This window comes from Eumetopias jubatus, unplaced genomic scaffold, assembly GCF_037043125.1.
Source record: "Eumetopias jubatus isolate StellerSeaLion01/CBP00866 unplaced genomic scaffold, mEumJub1_p1.0 scaffold_4, whole genome shotgun sequence".
In the NCBI taxonomy this organism is placed as follows: Eukaryota; Metazoa; Chordata; class Mammalia; order Carnivora; family Otariidae; genus Eumetopias; species Eumetopias jubatus.
In genome coordinates, this window is record NW_028274810.1 from 5752711 (window position 1) to 5767747 (window position 15037).

The 15037-nt window shown below is 41.6% G+C and overlaps 1 protein-coding gene and 1 pseudogene across 2 annotated transcripts in view; one reads left to right on the plus strand and one right to left on the minus strand.

Annotated features, from left to right (window-relative positions):
* Positions 1-15037, minus strand: part of PDE4DIP (phosphodiesterase 4D interacting protein) — a 213345-nt gene that overhangs the window by 99206 nt on the left and 99102 nt on the right. Inside the window, exons 5-8 of one of the 2 annotated variants that reach the window (XM_088022313.1) lie at positions 8850-8926; positions 6173-6296; positions 5811-5986; positions 1670-1787 (exon numbers count right to left, since the gene is read on the minus strand). In XM_088022313.1, coding sequence (XP_087878439.1) covers positions 1670-1787; positions 5811-5986; positions 6173-6296; positions 8850-8926 — 495 coding nt within the window. Of the gene's footprint in view, positions 1-1669; positions 1788-5806; positions 5987-6172; positions 6297-8849; positions 8927-15037 lie in introns of those variants that run through there. The other variant, XM_028101960.1, reaches the window with a different exon arrangement.
* LOC114207907 (golgin subfamily A member 7 pseudogene) lies at positions 14260-14739 on the plus strand (annotated as a pseudogene).

Consider the following 15037-nt stretch of genomic DNA (forward strand, 5'->3'; position numbering starts at 1 on the left):
CCTGGGGAGCAATCACAGAAATTGACAACTTTGAGTTGAGTCTTTGCCTATAAAACAGTCTTTCTAAAAAGAGACAAACAAAAAAGCACACTCTTAAATACAGAGACCAAAGTTGCCCGAGGGTAGGTGGGTGGGGGGATGGGTGAAACTGACAAAGGGGAATAAGAGTGCACTCATCTTGATGAGCACTGAGAAATGTATAGAATTGTTGAATCATTTTGTACACCTGAAACTAATATAACACTGTATGGTGATCACGCTTGAATAAAAGTCCCTTCAGAAACTTTACAGGTATTTCAAGATGTATCTTGTAAAAAGCCTATGAACTTTATTTTCCCCTCCTATCTGCCTAATTCCATGTTTATACATCATTTCCTGAATTTGTCAACCAGAGCTTTCTAACCAAAGTGAAGCCATAGTCCAAGAAGTTTACAAGTACAGCTGAGATAGTGATTTCTTCTGCCCTCATCGCAGCCCAGGCACCCAGACTGACCACCTCCAAGTAAGAAGCTCCATCCACTTACCACTGTACCTCACAAATATTATCATTTTCTATTGTGCCATGACACAGGGAAGATGGGAAGCTCTGCTTTAGGCTAATTCTTCTCCCTGTTCCTTTTATCCTGACTCCAACCTCTCTATATGTGAACCAATAAGTTAAACCTCACAGCCTGCTTGATCACTGGTCTAAGACCTGTAAGAATATCCAGTAATTGTTTATGCTGCTTGGGCACAGATGTATTCTAGGGTTCTTTTATGAAATACCTTTCTAGAAAATTAAAAGTTGAACAGAAGAGGGGAGTTTCCCCTGAGGTAACTCCCAAGAGCAACAATATAGACTAATACAATTATTTTTACCACGGTAAGAGTTCTTCAATATTAAAACCACAGTATGCACACCTGAAACTAATATAACACTGTTGGTTAGTGACACTGGAATTAAAATAATAAATAAATAAAAACAAAATTAACTGAGAAAGAACCCACATTAAACATCCTGTATAGTTATAAATCACTCAGGGTGGTGGGCAAAATTCTAATGGCCCCAATGCTTCCCAGCCCCTGATAGCCGCCGCATCTTTGAGTAATCCCTACCTCTAGAGTGTGGACAAGAACTGCAACTTGTTTCTAAGGAATAGAACATGGCAAAGATGATGGAATATCGCTACCCAGGTATGCTACGTTATGTGGCAAGTGAATGGATATTGCACGTACAGTTAAGGTCCCTACTCAGTTGATCTTCAGTTAACCAAAAGGGTTATAACTGTGGGCCTGACCTAATCAGGTGAGCCTCTTAAAAGAGTGTATAGAGGTAGAGAAGCCACGGACCCCCTCTTTCTCTCCACTGCTGGCTGTGAAGAAGCAAGCTGCCACAACCCCTACAGCCACCCAGAAATAAATTCTTCCAACAACCTGAGGGACTTAGAAGCCGATCCTTCCTTAAGTGAACCTTTGGATGAGAAAGCAGCCTGCTCACACCTTGATTTCAGACTTGTGAGACCCTGGGAAGAGACCCAGCAAAGCCATGCCTGGACTCCTGGCCCACAGAAACTGTGGGACGATGAACGTGTATGTTGTGTTAAGCCACTAAATCCGTAGTCATTTGTTACACAGCAATAGATGACGAACACCAAGGCAAACAGCTCAGGAAGCACTGCTCACACCTCACCTGCACGTCCATGCTGGTTGGGCCCTCCAACAGATGGAGCAGTTGTTGTTTCTCTCGAGACAGCTGTTCTACAAGCTTCGCCTGGGCAGTCAGGCTCTGATTCAGTTCTTCAATTCTTCTGGAGCAAAGAAAAAGTCAGAACAACACTTATGGTCCTGATACTATTATTGCCTTTATTTTTCAGGCCACTCCAAAGACAGCATGATCGAGTCCAGTCAGTTTTTACCTTTTTGGGTCATTGAACTCTGGTATTTTTTCTCAGACGGCCATGTATTCTCTGCCCTAGTGCCCTACTATGTACACAAAATGACTTTCTGCTTCCATTTTCACCAGGTTCACAGACTTCCTGAAGCTGACCCACGGATCTATAGATCATAGGTATGTAACTCTTGGAATAAGGGCCCAGAAGTTGTGTTTCTAGTTGTTACTGTTCCACTCAAGAAACAATTCCTGGGTAGCCATTATGTAAACTCAACACACCCCACCAAATGCCTGGGAATATAAAGTTAGAAAACACACAATCTCTGCTCTGTAGAAACTTTTTTTTTTTTAAGATTTCTTTATTTATTATTTTAGAAAGAGAGCAGGAGAGAGGGGCAGAGGAAGAGGGAGAGAAGGGGTTTCAAGCAGACTCCCAGCTGAGCGCAGAGCCTGATGCGGGGCTCGATCCCACAACCCTGAGATCTCACAACCTGAGCCAAATCAAGAGACAGACGCTTAACCAACTGAGCCACCCAGACAACCCTTTGCTCGTAGAAGCTTAAATTCTTTTGCTGTGTGTGTGTCAGGGGTTTGGGGAGTGGGGAGACTCAGCGACAAAGGAAACAAAAAAACAAAAAACAACAAGTAACAGGAATAGAATGTAGGGAGTGCTACCACGACAGAGGTGTCTACTATAGAGTACACTGAGTGCTGCCATGGAACTGTAGGAAAAAAGACAGAGTCATTGAGCTTGGAGCAGTCTGTGGGACGTTTAGGAGAAGAGATTTGGAAAACTGGACTATTTTCCAGGTATAGGGAGGAGCTTGAACCAAGGAACAAAGGCATAAAGATAAAAGATATTTTGGGGGAAGAGTCACTGGAACAAAGGATGGGGGGAAGAGGTGAGGGCTAGAGAAGAGGCTGGAAATTCAGCCTTGGCTTTAGGTTATCAGACTGTGCACACCGTGCTAAAGTGTACAAACCACAGGTTCCCATCAACAGCTATTCCTCATCTGCTATGTGCAAGGTATATCTTGCTGTTTCTCTTACGTCTTTAGAGTACTAGAGATACCTGTCCTTGGAAAACATGCTGGTACTAAATGAAGTGTTTCCAATTGTCATTATTATTCCTATGTAGGTGTGTAAGACAGTGATAGTAGCTTGGGAGGGAAATAGTTGGGAGAAAGGTGTGGGGTACCAGAAAGTCAAGTAGGAAGCACAAGGCATTTGCTTATAATTTATAAATTAATTTACAAATTATAAATTAATTAAGATTTGTGGATGAGAAAGAACTTTAAAAACTTAAAAACATCATGCAACTGCAAGCTGTAATGGTAATTATGATGATGAGGGGCGCCTGGGTGGCTCAGTCGGTTAAGCATCCAACTCTTGATTTGGCTCAGGTTGCGAGATCTCGGGGTTGTGAGACTGAGCCCGCCCCTCATCAGGCTCTGGGCTCAGCTGGGAGTCTGCTTGAAACTCCGTCTCTTTCCCTCTTCCTCTGCTCCAAGTCAGGGTCCACGCTGGGTGTGGAGCCTGCTTAGGATTCTGCTCCTCCCTCCTGCCCCTCTGCTTGTGCTCTCTCTCTCTCTCAAAAAAAAAATAGTAATTATGATGATGAATGTGGATTCCATATCAAATTCCTCATGGTATCTATGCTAGAACATTTCTTTTTTCTCAAGCCTCCAACTTTACTTATCCCTTTGACCCTGAGTCTCTACAGATGATCTATTCTCCTACTTTACAAAGTTGGTAAGGCCATTTGATATAAACTCCCTAGCTTTTTTTTTTTTAAGATTTTATTTATTTTTTGACAGAGAGAGAGACAGCGAGAGAGGGAACACAAGCAGGGGGAGTGGGAGAGGGAGGAGCAGGCTTCCTGCCGATGTGGGGCTTGATCCCAGGACCCTGGGATCATGACCTGAGGAGAAGGTAGACGCTTAACGACTGAGCCACCCAGATGCCCCTAAACTCCCTAATTTATTGGTCACGTGTGCATATGTTTTCTTTTGTTTGTTCAACAAGTGTTTATTGGGATATGGACATGAGACAAGGGTCTCAGGGAATCTAACAGGGAAAACCTGAAAACAAATACAATGCCACACTGAGAACTGTACAACAGTGGATGTGTATATAAAACATGGCAACAATACACAGACTTAATTCTGCTGTCATAAAAGCATTCACAGAAGTGACGATTGATGCCTGAGTGCGTTTTGAAGTATGAATAGGAGTTCACCAGGAAGGAAAAACACAGCAGATGTTTTCCACAGAAGGAAGAGCGTGAGCAAAATTTGGGAGACCCGACATAGCATCATTTGCTTCTGGAGGCGATGTGTGGATTCAAGGTTTAGATTCCGGCAATGCCTGCGGCCACATTACACAACTCCCTAAATGCCAGTTTCTTCATTTATAAAGTATAGTAATCCCTACCTCTGGGGTTGTTAGGAGAATTAAACAACATTATAGTACTCAGCTCAGTTGTATAGTAAGAGTGAAACAAACTTTAGTCATCATTACTATTACTAGTCATGCATCAGTGAAGTGTGAAGGGGTCATGGTGGGGATGAGTCTGGGAGAAATCAGGGGTCAGATCATAAAAGGCTTTGATGGCCATCGTAAGGAAAATGGACCTTACCTCCTGAAGGTGTCGTAGAGCATTTTATTTTATTTTTATTTTTTTAAAAAGATTTATTTATTTGAGAGAGAGAATAAGTGGGGCGAGGGGCAGAGGGACAGAATCTTCAAGTGGACTCCCTGCTGAGTACAGAGCCTGACATGGGGCTCAATCTCATGACCCATGAGATCATGACCTGGGCCAAAACCAAGAGTTGGACGCTTAACCAACTGAGCCACGCAGGCGCCCCTGGAGAGCATCTTAATGACTCTGCCATGTCAGTGATCAGATCTGTGTCTCAAAAAGATCACATTACTCATTGTGAGTACTTTGTGTGTTTTTCACCTATCCAGTTAAAAACTACTAAAGGCTTTTTATGCCACCATAGTACCATGCATCTAAGAGCCTAAATTATGTGCCAGTTTGATACTGATGAATTTTCCACTTCAAAACTTCTCTGAATTGTTAGATTGCAATAAAATAGAGAGGGCAGGTCCTGGAAGTAAAGAAATAACTAGGAAGTTGTTGCATTAACCTAGACAGGGGTGACCTCAACAATTGTCCAATTACCGTTAGAAGAAAATTCAAGCTCCTTACGGCATACAAAGCCAGCACAATCAGACCTTATTCCCAGTATAGCCTGCCTCCCTCTAGTCTTTCCCAGACCCTCTGCTCTAGTTATGTAGAACTATTTGCTCGTCTTGAAATATGCCTTTCCCTCTGTCTCCCTTGCATAGTTTCTCCATCAGCACAGAATTTCTCCCTTTCCCACCTACTTCCTACACTATTTCTTCAAACTCCTATTCATCCTTCAAAACCCAGCTCAGATTTCAACTCCCCCAGGAAACTTTCAATGGCACCTTGCTCTTTTAGACTGGAATAGATGACAATCCTCTATGTTCCAGAGGGCATCCCATGTTACTTCTATCAGAAAACTTATTGAAATCACGTAACATGTTTCTTACCAAGAAGACATGGGTCTTTCATCTTTGTAATCTTTGTGTTTAGGCCAGTGTCTGGCATGTAGCAGATGCTCAATAAACATGAATAAGTGAATCCATGTCTCTTGTTTGCCACCATTCGACCATTGTTCTACTTATACCTACTTGGGCTCCTTACGGCTCAGAAGTGAGTTCTGTTAATGGATACCATTGAAGACTTAACCCTAAAAAGAAAATCCTTGGTTATGGGAGCTATAAAGTCTTGGAAATTGTGAAGGTCTACTCTAGGGCCTTAAAAGGGAACAGCACAGCTGGTATATGCTTTTGTAGCCTCGAGAACAGGCAAAAGACAAGTGACAAACAGAGCACAGGAGGCACCTACTTGTCCCGCTGGGCCAGGGTCTCAGTGTATTGGTCAGGATTGACCCAGTCCGTTGGTACCTCGTCCCTGTCCTTGGTGACTCCCTTCAGTTTCTCTGAGAGCTCCAGGTTACACTCTTTCTCTGCTTCCACCAGAGCTGCCATGCGCGCAGCCTCATTCTTTGCTAGCCTGGATTCCTGCAAAAAGAACAACAACTGAGAGACGGTGAAGTCCCCGCCTAGGTTAGGAGCCCAAGACTGGAGATACTTGGATGAGTTGGGGAAGGAAAGTAGGGAGAGAAAAGGTGAATGCCAGGAGGCAGAGCAGTAGGGAAATAGATGGAAGGGGGCCCAGGCCCATGGATCTCTGGAAGTCCTGCTCACCTCCTGCAGAAGCTGGATCTTATTCTCCAGGAGCTCGTAAACATGCTCCGTCTCCTGCTGTCTCTCCTCAAACTGGCGCCGGAGCTCAGCTTCATTATGGCTGTTGAGATTCTCCACATCAGCCCTGAAACCACAGAGCATTCGCCAGTCAGAGCCAGCCATATAATTTAGCAAATGGACCCGTTAAGGTTGTTTCAATAATTCAGAGTCACAGTGATGAGAAAAAAAAAAAAAAATGAAGCATTTTTCCCTCTGCAATTATTTGTGGAACTGCTTTTTCCAAACTTTTCAGGTAATCTTTCAGGAACTCTATTTTTTTTTTTTTGTTGCTTGTCAATCAGAATATACTTGACTTCCTAGAGGAGGCTTCATTATTGCTATCGCTTTAAGAGGAAATTAATTTGGGAGGTGGGCAGTCATCAAATGGTTCAGAATTCAACATCCATGTTCATCTGTCCCTGGTCTCTTCCGTTTAGACTGTTCCCCCAGAGTGCTTTGCTAATTCCCTGTCTTTCTTGTTATTTGACTTTAAAGTGTTCCTTCCATTTAGGGTGCTGGGACAGAATATCCATTTGGACAGCCACAGAAATGCTCTCTTCCTTTATAGCTAGTAACCCACAGACTATCCTGAATCTGGGCTATCTATCCAGTTTTCCCATGGCCCCATGCAGAGAACAGAAATTTAATCTATGAAGCTCGGGGTTCTGGCCCAGCTTTGCTTCTCTGATGTCCTTAGGAATGAGTGTCCAGGCACTAGCATGAAGCGGGTAAGGTGTCACAAGCTTATTTATAGCTAACAACAGCTGCCCTTGATGTCTGAGGATTAACAATTTGGAGGCAGTATCAGGTGCTGAATGATCTTAATTCCGGTTTGGTTTTATTCCTGTTTTAAGCCATTTGTTGAGAATCATGGACCATCTTCTTGTTCTCAAGGCAGAGAACAATATTATGCCTTCATAGATTCATGATAAATCAGAGCTGCTCTATCCAAGCCCAGTCGCACTTTAATATTTGACCCAGAAGTCTGTGTCTATGAACACCAAAGGGGGCTTTCCCAAAGATTCTAGGATTCTTCCGTTGATAATGGACACTACTCAGCACCATCTCAGAGGCTACATTTTCTTGAGTTCCCATATCATTATACAGATTGGGGGTGGGTGTAGAGGGTCTTGGTTGTACAAGGGACACAACTCAAGAAAATAACTCAAGACCTGTAAATAGGCAGACCTCAGGAATCATCAACTTTGACTTCATATTCCTTGACAAATGCAACAGACAACAGCTAACTACAATATCTTGAGAATGGAAGTTATACATTTTCTGAGTAACTCGGCAGGGAATGCCTGATTTAATAGGCTACAGCTGTTGTAAAGTCATAAGGGCGTTGAACTTGATGCCAGAGATGTAGGCTCTGCCACTCATTTGAGAAGACTTTAATGTACCTTAGTTTTCTCATTTCTAAAAATAGGATAATGCCACCCAATTAAAAGTTGAACGGACATAAAACATGTTTTAAAAGCATTACATGAATCTCAAAATTTATTTCTCAATTGTAAGTTTTCCTAAAGTCTATTAGCTCATTTAATGACTTATTAAGTCTTTAGTAATATCAGCATCATGTGTACAATTGAGTCTGGTTTTGAGTATTCTGATCTTGTTGGACTGCCATCCTAAATATCAAGAAATACTGTAGAGACAGAAGGAATGCCAGATCAGATTAAATGTATACAGATCCCAGAACAGAATCTAAACATTATTTTTAATAGCAATTTTAACAATACTTGTCATTGAAAACGAAGGGGTTTTTAATGATAAAAACTATAAATTATAAAAGTAACCATTTTAACAATACAGAATTACATAAAGAAAAAAAGAAACAAGGCTTCTCCCCAACAAAAACTCTAATCTCATTTCCCTGATACAAGTAATATTGAAGAGTTTGGTAAATAGCCCTCTAGTTTTTTTTTTTTTTTAAATGCATAATCAAGCAAACACATGTAGACACAGAGGGGACTGTTTGTCTTTACACAAAGGGGCTTATACCATAAATATCACCCAGCACTTTTCCCCCTTGCTTAGTCTATCAGGGACTTCCCACCAAAATAATAATATAGAGCTAACTCATTCTTTTAAATGATTGCATAGTATTCCACAGTATGTTTATATCAAAATGTCTTCAACCATTGCCCTCTTGATGGATAGCTATTTCTAGTTTTTTGCCATTATAAATAATGATGCAGTAAACATCCTTCTGCATTTATTTTTGAGGGATAGATTCCTCCTAGAGAGTATTTGGTCAAAGGTAGTATGTATTTTTCACTTTGGTAGGTAGTGCCACATACCAAAAATATTGCCATAATTCAAACTCTCACCAGCAGTATATGAGAGTGCCCACTTTCCCCCAAATCTATGTCAACCCTTAATGTTATTAGCCAATTGTTGAATAGGAAGTTTATAATCTTAGGCCCAGTGAATTTCCAATCCACCTCAATGTCTGTCAGATTTAGTAATAGAGCCAAAGGGAAAGAAAGCACATTGTTTCAGTTTCTCAATTGGCCACAGCATTCACAGGCCAGAGTTAAGGTGAAGGAATTTGGTTCCAAATCTACTGTTCTCAGATTAATAAACCAGGCTCTGGAAAGAACGAAGAGCTCAACTGGTTCAAACTACAACTCACCATGTTTTATCTAGATGCTGTTTCTTGTCCTGGAGTTCTCGTTTCAGACTCTCTACTTCAACCTTCAGCTCGATGTTCTGAAAAGCACACAAGCGTTAATCGCCATTAATTGCCACAGACCCTCTATCCTGGAACCAGGTTCCTACTTAAGTCTTGCCTTGGTCCACAGCTTCTCATCTTATCCCAGACCTCTTCATGACCCATGACATAAATGAGATTCACATGGATCAGTAACCCAGTCAAGGATGAATGGACTATATAGCTTTGGGATGTCCCTGAAGCTACTTATCTGTTCTCCCAAGCCATTCATTCTTGCCCCTGGATGATGAACACCACCAAAGTCTGTTTGTTCTCTAAGGCATCAGAGGATAGCGTGTATATTAAAATAACTTTTTCTTACTCATGTAAGTCTGCTTCTGAAAGCCAAATTACTGTATATAGAATCATATCTTACATATAACTGGGGACTTAATTATTTAAAGAAATCTTGTTGCAAACGTTTTTGAAAACAATATGCTGCCTTTATCGTTAAATTGAATTTTCATAAATTGCATTTGCTTAAAGTGATAGGGGATTCTTATGGTAAATCTATGAAGGAGACAATTTTTGTCGAGATGAAACAGCAACAAATTACGACTTGACAAACACAAAAAGGAAATGAAAACATCCCAGGAGAAGTAAAGTATGAACAGAGATTTGGTGAAATGTTGTCCACAGAATGTCCAGTACAGCTTGAATGGCCTCGTGTATGGTGAAGAGTGGGAAATCAGCACAGAAAATGTTCACAACTAGTTTGTGAAAGCTATGCTAAGATGACTGAATAGTAGCCAGTAGAGAACAAGAACTCATCAGGGAGCTTTAGGCAAAATATTGCCATGATCAGGTCTGTGTTGGGGAAGGAGTTCACAGTAGATGTAAAAAAGATGAATGAGTCAGGAGGCCACTGCTCAGAATAGAGACAGGGACTGTCTGGGGTCAAAGAGGTACAGCGAGCAAGACTCAAAAGGCATTTCCAAGGGGGAATCTGTGGGGCTTGCTGATCTGTAAGAGAGAGAGAGGAGCAAAGACAATGCTGAGATTTCTAGCATGTGGGTGGTAATGCATACTATTAACTAAAATAGGGAAGAGAAAAAGAGGAGCAGGTTTGTAGGGGAACCTAACGAGGAGTCTAAAAATACTAGTCAGGGATTTGCTTTATTAAGGCTTAGAGCTGAGTACACATAGATGAGTTGGTCCCTTCCCTGAATACACAGTATGAAACAGGAAGAATTTCATCAGTACTATGTTATGGACTTACCATGTGCACCTCAGTCTTCCCACAGGTATGTTACGGTTGCTTTTTTTTTTTTTTTAATGAAGATAATAATGTCTACTCCACAGGGGGCTTTGTGCAGATTCAGTGGGATAAGGGACATAATACCCCTAGAAAACTTAGAACTCTGCCTTGCACACAGCTGCTCAACAACCTATGTTCACTGGCTAATGAATGCCAGTCAAGAGAGCTCCGCCCCACCAGGAAAAATATTTAAATCTAAAGGAAATAAAAATGGAATGTTAACCACACTGGAATTAAAAGAGAGAAAAAGAAAAAAGAAAAAAATGGAGGATGCAAATTCTGTGGGCTCTCTCCTAGATAAGAAAATGAAGTCAGTACTTGAATTAACTTGGCAAAAGTTTCCAGGTCCCTCATTTTAAAGGTAAGGAAATTGAAACTCGAAGACTTCCTCTAAGATAAAAACAATAATTGAATGCAGCATTCCATTTGTGCTCCAGCATTTCAGCCAGAGACCAGCCCAGGAAGCACTGCCAATTTTTGCTTGATTTAGTAGAATGTGGTAAATTATAGAATTAGGGAAGGTATTAGGCAGTTAAGTATAGCGGTCAAGAACATAGGCCCTGAAGGTGAGAAGAGGAGTTGGCAAGCCACCTGCCCTCTCTAAAAGCGTCAACCTCCTCCTCTATCAAAGGAGGATCATAATGGCACCTCTCTTATTAGGGTGTTAAGAAGACTGAATGAAATAATGCTCAAAACGTATATTGCGCAATCCATGACATGCAGTAAGCATTCAGCCAATGTTAGCTGTTATTAACTATAAAAACAAAAATGTACCCTCTCTGACTAGGACTGCTGAACTTCTCAACCAATCACATGTTAAGCTAATGTCACGTCATGGAAAGGAAAGAAAATTACTACACCAAAGGCAGGCTATCCCAGACACCTGCACACAAATACATGCCCAATTTGAACAGTCTGCAGGTGAGCTATATCCTTCTAAGATAAGTAGAAAAGACAAAAGAAAAGCAGGGAAAGAAAAGAAGAAGTAGGAAAGATGAAAAATAGAATTAATTCTCCAGGCTTTGGCATTTGGTCCACTCAATCAAACAGACAATAAAGTTTATGAGGCTCACACAGAACTGCTAAAACAGTCTCATTTCCACAAGATTAGATCCAAATCTTATGATCAGTTATTCCAGTGGATCAAAGTACTTTCACGGGTGTTAGAAAATCTACCACATGGAAATGCGAGTACATAACCAATTGACAGCACTGTAGTCTAACCCTTCTGTAACCTCTTTCTGCAGAAAAATCTCTGCATGGTTTATCACATTTATTCATTATCCATTAGCAAATATTCATATGTAAATTGTCCAATTCTAAGTACAGCTGGAGTGGATCCCAAATTAACTCCATCTGCTTATCACCAAGTCTTGTCAGCTCTTGGTCAAGATATCTGAGGAAATTTCTGTACTCAAGAAAGGGGCAGCTGGGCTGGCAAGGAAGAGAGCCTTTTTACATGTCCCCAGAGGAGTATTCACCTATCTAATTGAAGAAAAAGTTTCACTGATGAAGCTAAAATTAAATGACTGGAAATACAATAAACCTTCATTATGTTAATAACTTGAGCTTGAGAACTTGGCTAATGATGAGTTTATAGATTAACTGTGTTTCATCAGACTTTCTCTGTGTCGCAACTTGTCTTGTTTCCGGAAAAATCACGCCAGTGATAACCAATTACCTAACTCCTCCAAGGTTTCAATTTTAACTCTACAAATCGATCCACTGCTCATAACTTCATATTCATGCAAGTGTGTGTGTGTGTGTGTGTGTGTGTGTGTGTGTGTGTGTTTTAATTACTCTTCAAGCACCTTGAGGAGAGGAACTATGTCTTATTTTGTATCTCTCATAATTTGCTTCTGGGGTAAGTGCAGGCACTTAAAAGAACAAAAAGCTTGACAGCATACAGTCATTGATAAAATAAACAAGCAAAGTATGTGTTAGAGATTAAAGGTTGCTGGAACCAAAGTTCTTCCCATTGAAGTTCTTGACCTCAGGAAGTTCTCAGTGTAGTAAGATGTGAATTGGGATCAGTGAGTGAGGGAAATGGATATCAGGTCTTTGCAAGACAGTAGGTTATAAGCCAGAGAGGAGCACAGCCTTCCATAGAAGAGTCCTTATTTGACACAAAAAATAAATATGGCCAGATCTCACTTTAAATCAATTCTGTAAACTAAAATAATTCAAGAAGAAATAGGTTAGCAGGAAGAAGAGTCTCAAAATCTGTGAGCAGACCCTCTTATAATTTGTGATTATTCAAAGTGAAAACTAACTCTAAGTGGGTGAGTTATTTTAAAATCTTTTCTTTTTAGAATTGTATCCCTTCTAAGGAAAAGTATAGTTCGTAAATATTTTTTGCATACAGAGTAAATTTGTTTTCCGGACCTCTCTGATACCCCTGGGGCAAAGCCGTAGCTCTGTAAAACAGTGTGAAGTATTGACTATTTTCATAAGGAGTTCAATGTGTCCTGACCAAGGGACAAATGACCGGTCCCTACAAATCCCTAGAAACGCATTTTAGTAGCTTCCCAGTGAATTATTTGTAGATGAAGCTGCTTTCCATTCACCCAGGTTTTATTGTTTATTTATTTAAAAAAATTTTTTTAAAGATTTTATTTATTTGAGACAGAGGAAGAGAGCATGAGCAGGGGGAGAAGCAGACTCCCCGCTGAGCAGAGAGCCTGACATGGGACTCGATCCCAGGACCCTGAGATCATGACTGAGCTACCCAGGCACCCTCCATTCACCCAGTTTTAAAGGAAAAATAGAACTCTAGTGAGTCTAAATATTTGGTTCTGTCATTAACTAACTGTGTGACCTTGGACAAGTCATCCCCAAAGCTTTCTGGTTTTTATACAATTAATTTAAATCAGAGCCTCTCCCTCCTGCCCCATAAGAATTATAATCAAACCCCATTGCTCATCTCAGTTGATGTGAGACACCTAGCCAGAATGTGTTCAAATGCAAAACGTCAAGTCCTTGGACCATAGGGTAGAGGAAAGACTTTATTCAGTCCCTGTCTTTCTACTGTCATCCACTAGCACAGTGAAGCCCTAGATTAGACACACAGGTTGCCCCAACATGTGACAAGTGTCCTTCATTGTCAGGGAAAGGACAATAAGGCAGTGTCTTCAACTTCAATAACCAGAAGATTACAAGCCAAGGGCACTCTTCTGTCAGAGACCGCCTTAGTGTCCAGTCCCCCAGAGAGATGGAAAAAACCAAGCGGAAAAGTTTCAGCTTAGGGCGCCTGGGTGGCTCAGATGGTTAAGCGTCTGCCTTCGGCTCAGGTCATGATCCCAGGGTCCTGGGATCGAGTCCCGCATCGGGCTCCCTGCTCCTTAGGGGCCTGCTTCTCCCTCTGCTTCTCTCTCTCTCTCTCTGTCTGTCATGAATAAATAAATACAATCTTTAAAAAAAAAAAAAGTTTCAGCTTATACAATACAAAATACAAGGATCCACAACCAAATAACAAAACCCCTCCATTCAGGTCACTCTTTCAAGCCCTACCCGTGTCAGTCCTTACCAGAGGCCTGAAAACAATACCATTTCCTTCCTAGCCCAGTTTACCTTGGTTAGACAAACACAGACTGAATCCACACTGAGGCCGTGGATGGGTTCTCAGGTGATCGGGTATTTGGCCAGATGCAGCCAGCGTTCGTGTATGTGTGTGTGAAAGAGAGACAGAGACAGAAAGGGTGCTCATTGGGAAGACGACAGGGTAGCTGACTTGTGAGATTTGTATTTTCAGCCAATTCTAGTACTCTAATAGGTACTAGAAAGAGCAAGGTAGTCACAACCATGGTCCTCAGGGAATTTGCAGCCTATAAGGGCAATTAACCAGATTATAATAAAGTGTGATAAGCAGAGGAGACCTACGGGCACGGGGCTGGCTCAGTCGGTGGAGCGTGCAACACTTGATCTCAGGGTTGTGAGTTTGATCCCCATGTTGGTATAGAGCTTACTTAAAAATGAAATCTTTAAAAAAAAAAGAAAAGCATATTAAGTGACGCCGTGGGTGGTACGACTGCAGCTGGAGGGCAGAGGAGGCGGCGCGTGAGTCCTGTCCTCGCCATGAGGCTGCAGCAAGCGCCGGTGTCCGGGAAGGTATTCATTCAGCGAGACTACAGCAGTGGCACACGGTGCCAGTTCCAGACCAAGTTCCCCGCGGAGCTGGAGAACCGGATTGATAGACAGCAGTTTGAAGAAACAGTTCGAACTCTAAATAACCTTTATGCAGAAGCAGAGAAGCTTGGGGGCCAATCCCATCTTGAAGCCTGTTTGGCTTGTTTAACAGCATACACCGTCTTCTTATGCATGGAAACTCATTATGAGAAGGTTCTAAAGAATGTGTCCAAATACATTCAAGAGCAGAATGAGAAGATACATGCTCCCCAAGGCCTCCTCCTGACAGATCCCATTGAGAGAGGACTTTGAGTTATTGAAATCACCATTTATGAAGACAGAGGCATGAGCAGTGGAAGATAAACCATAGAATTAAAGATCCCACCTCCAGCTGGGACCCTCATCTATCCACTGGCCGATCGCAGAGTGTCCTCTCCAGAGCATCATTCCTTTGTATCTGCTGCCAGAGCCACGGTGCCATTTACTCCAGGGACTAACTTTCTAAAATTCCACACCTGGAGTGACCTCTAATCGCTCAGCATCCACTTTGTGTCTGCAAATTGTGTAGGACTCTGTAATCTTTTGATTCGTTTCTTAGAAAACACAATGACGCATTTCACTTTTTTTATTCAAAGCCATTAATAAAATAGGCCGTTGATTAGCCCAACATGAAGTTTCTTTCTTATCTGCCACCAGGATCAGTGGTTCTCTTCATTCCTTGGGCCAG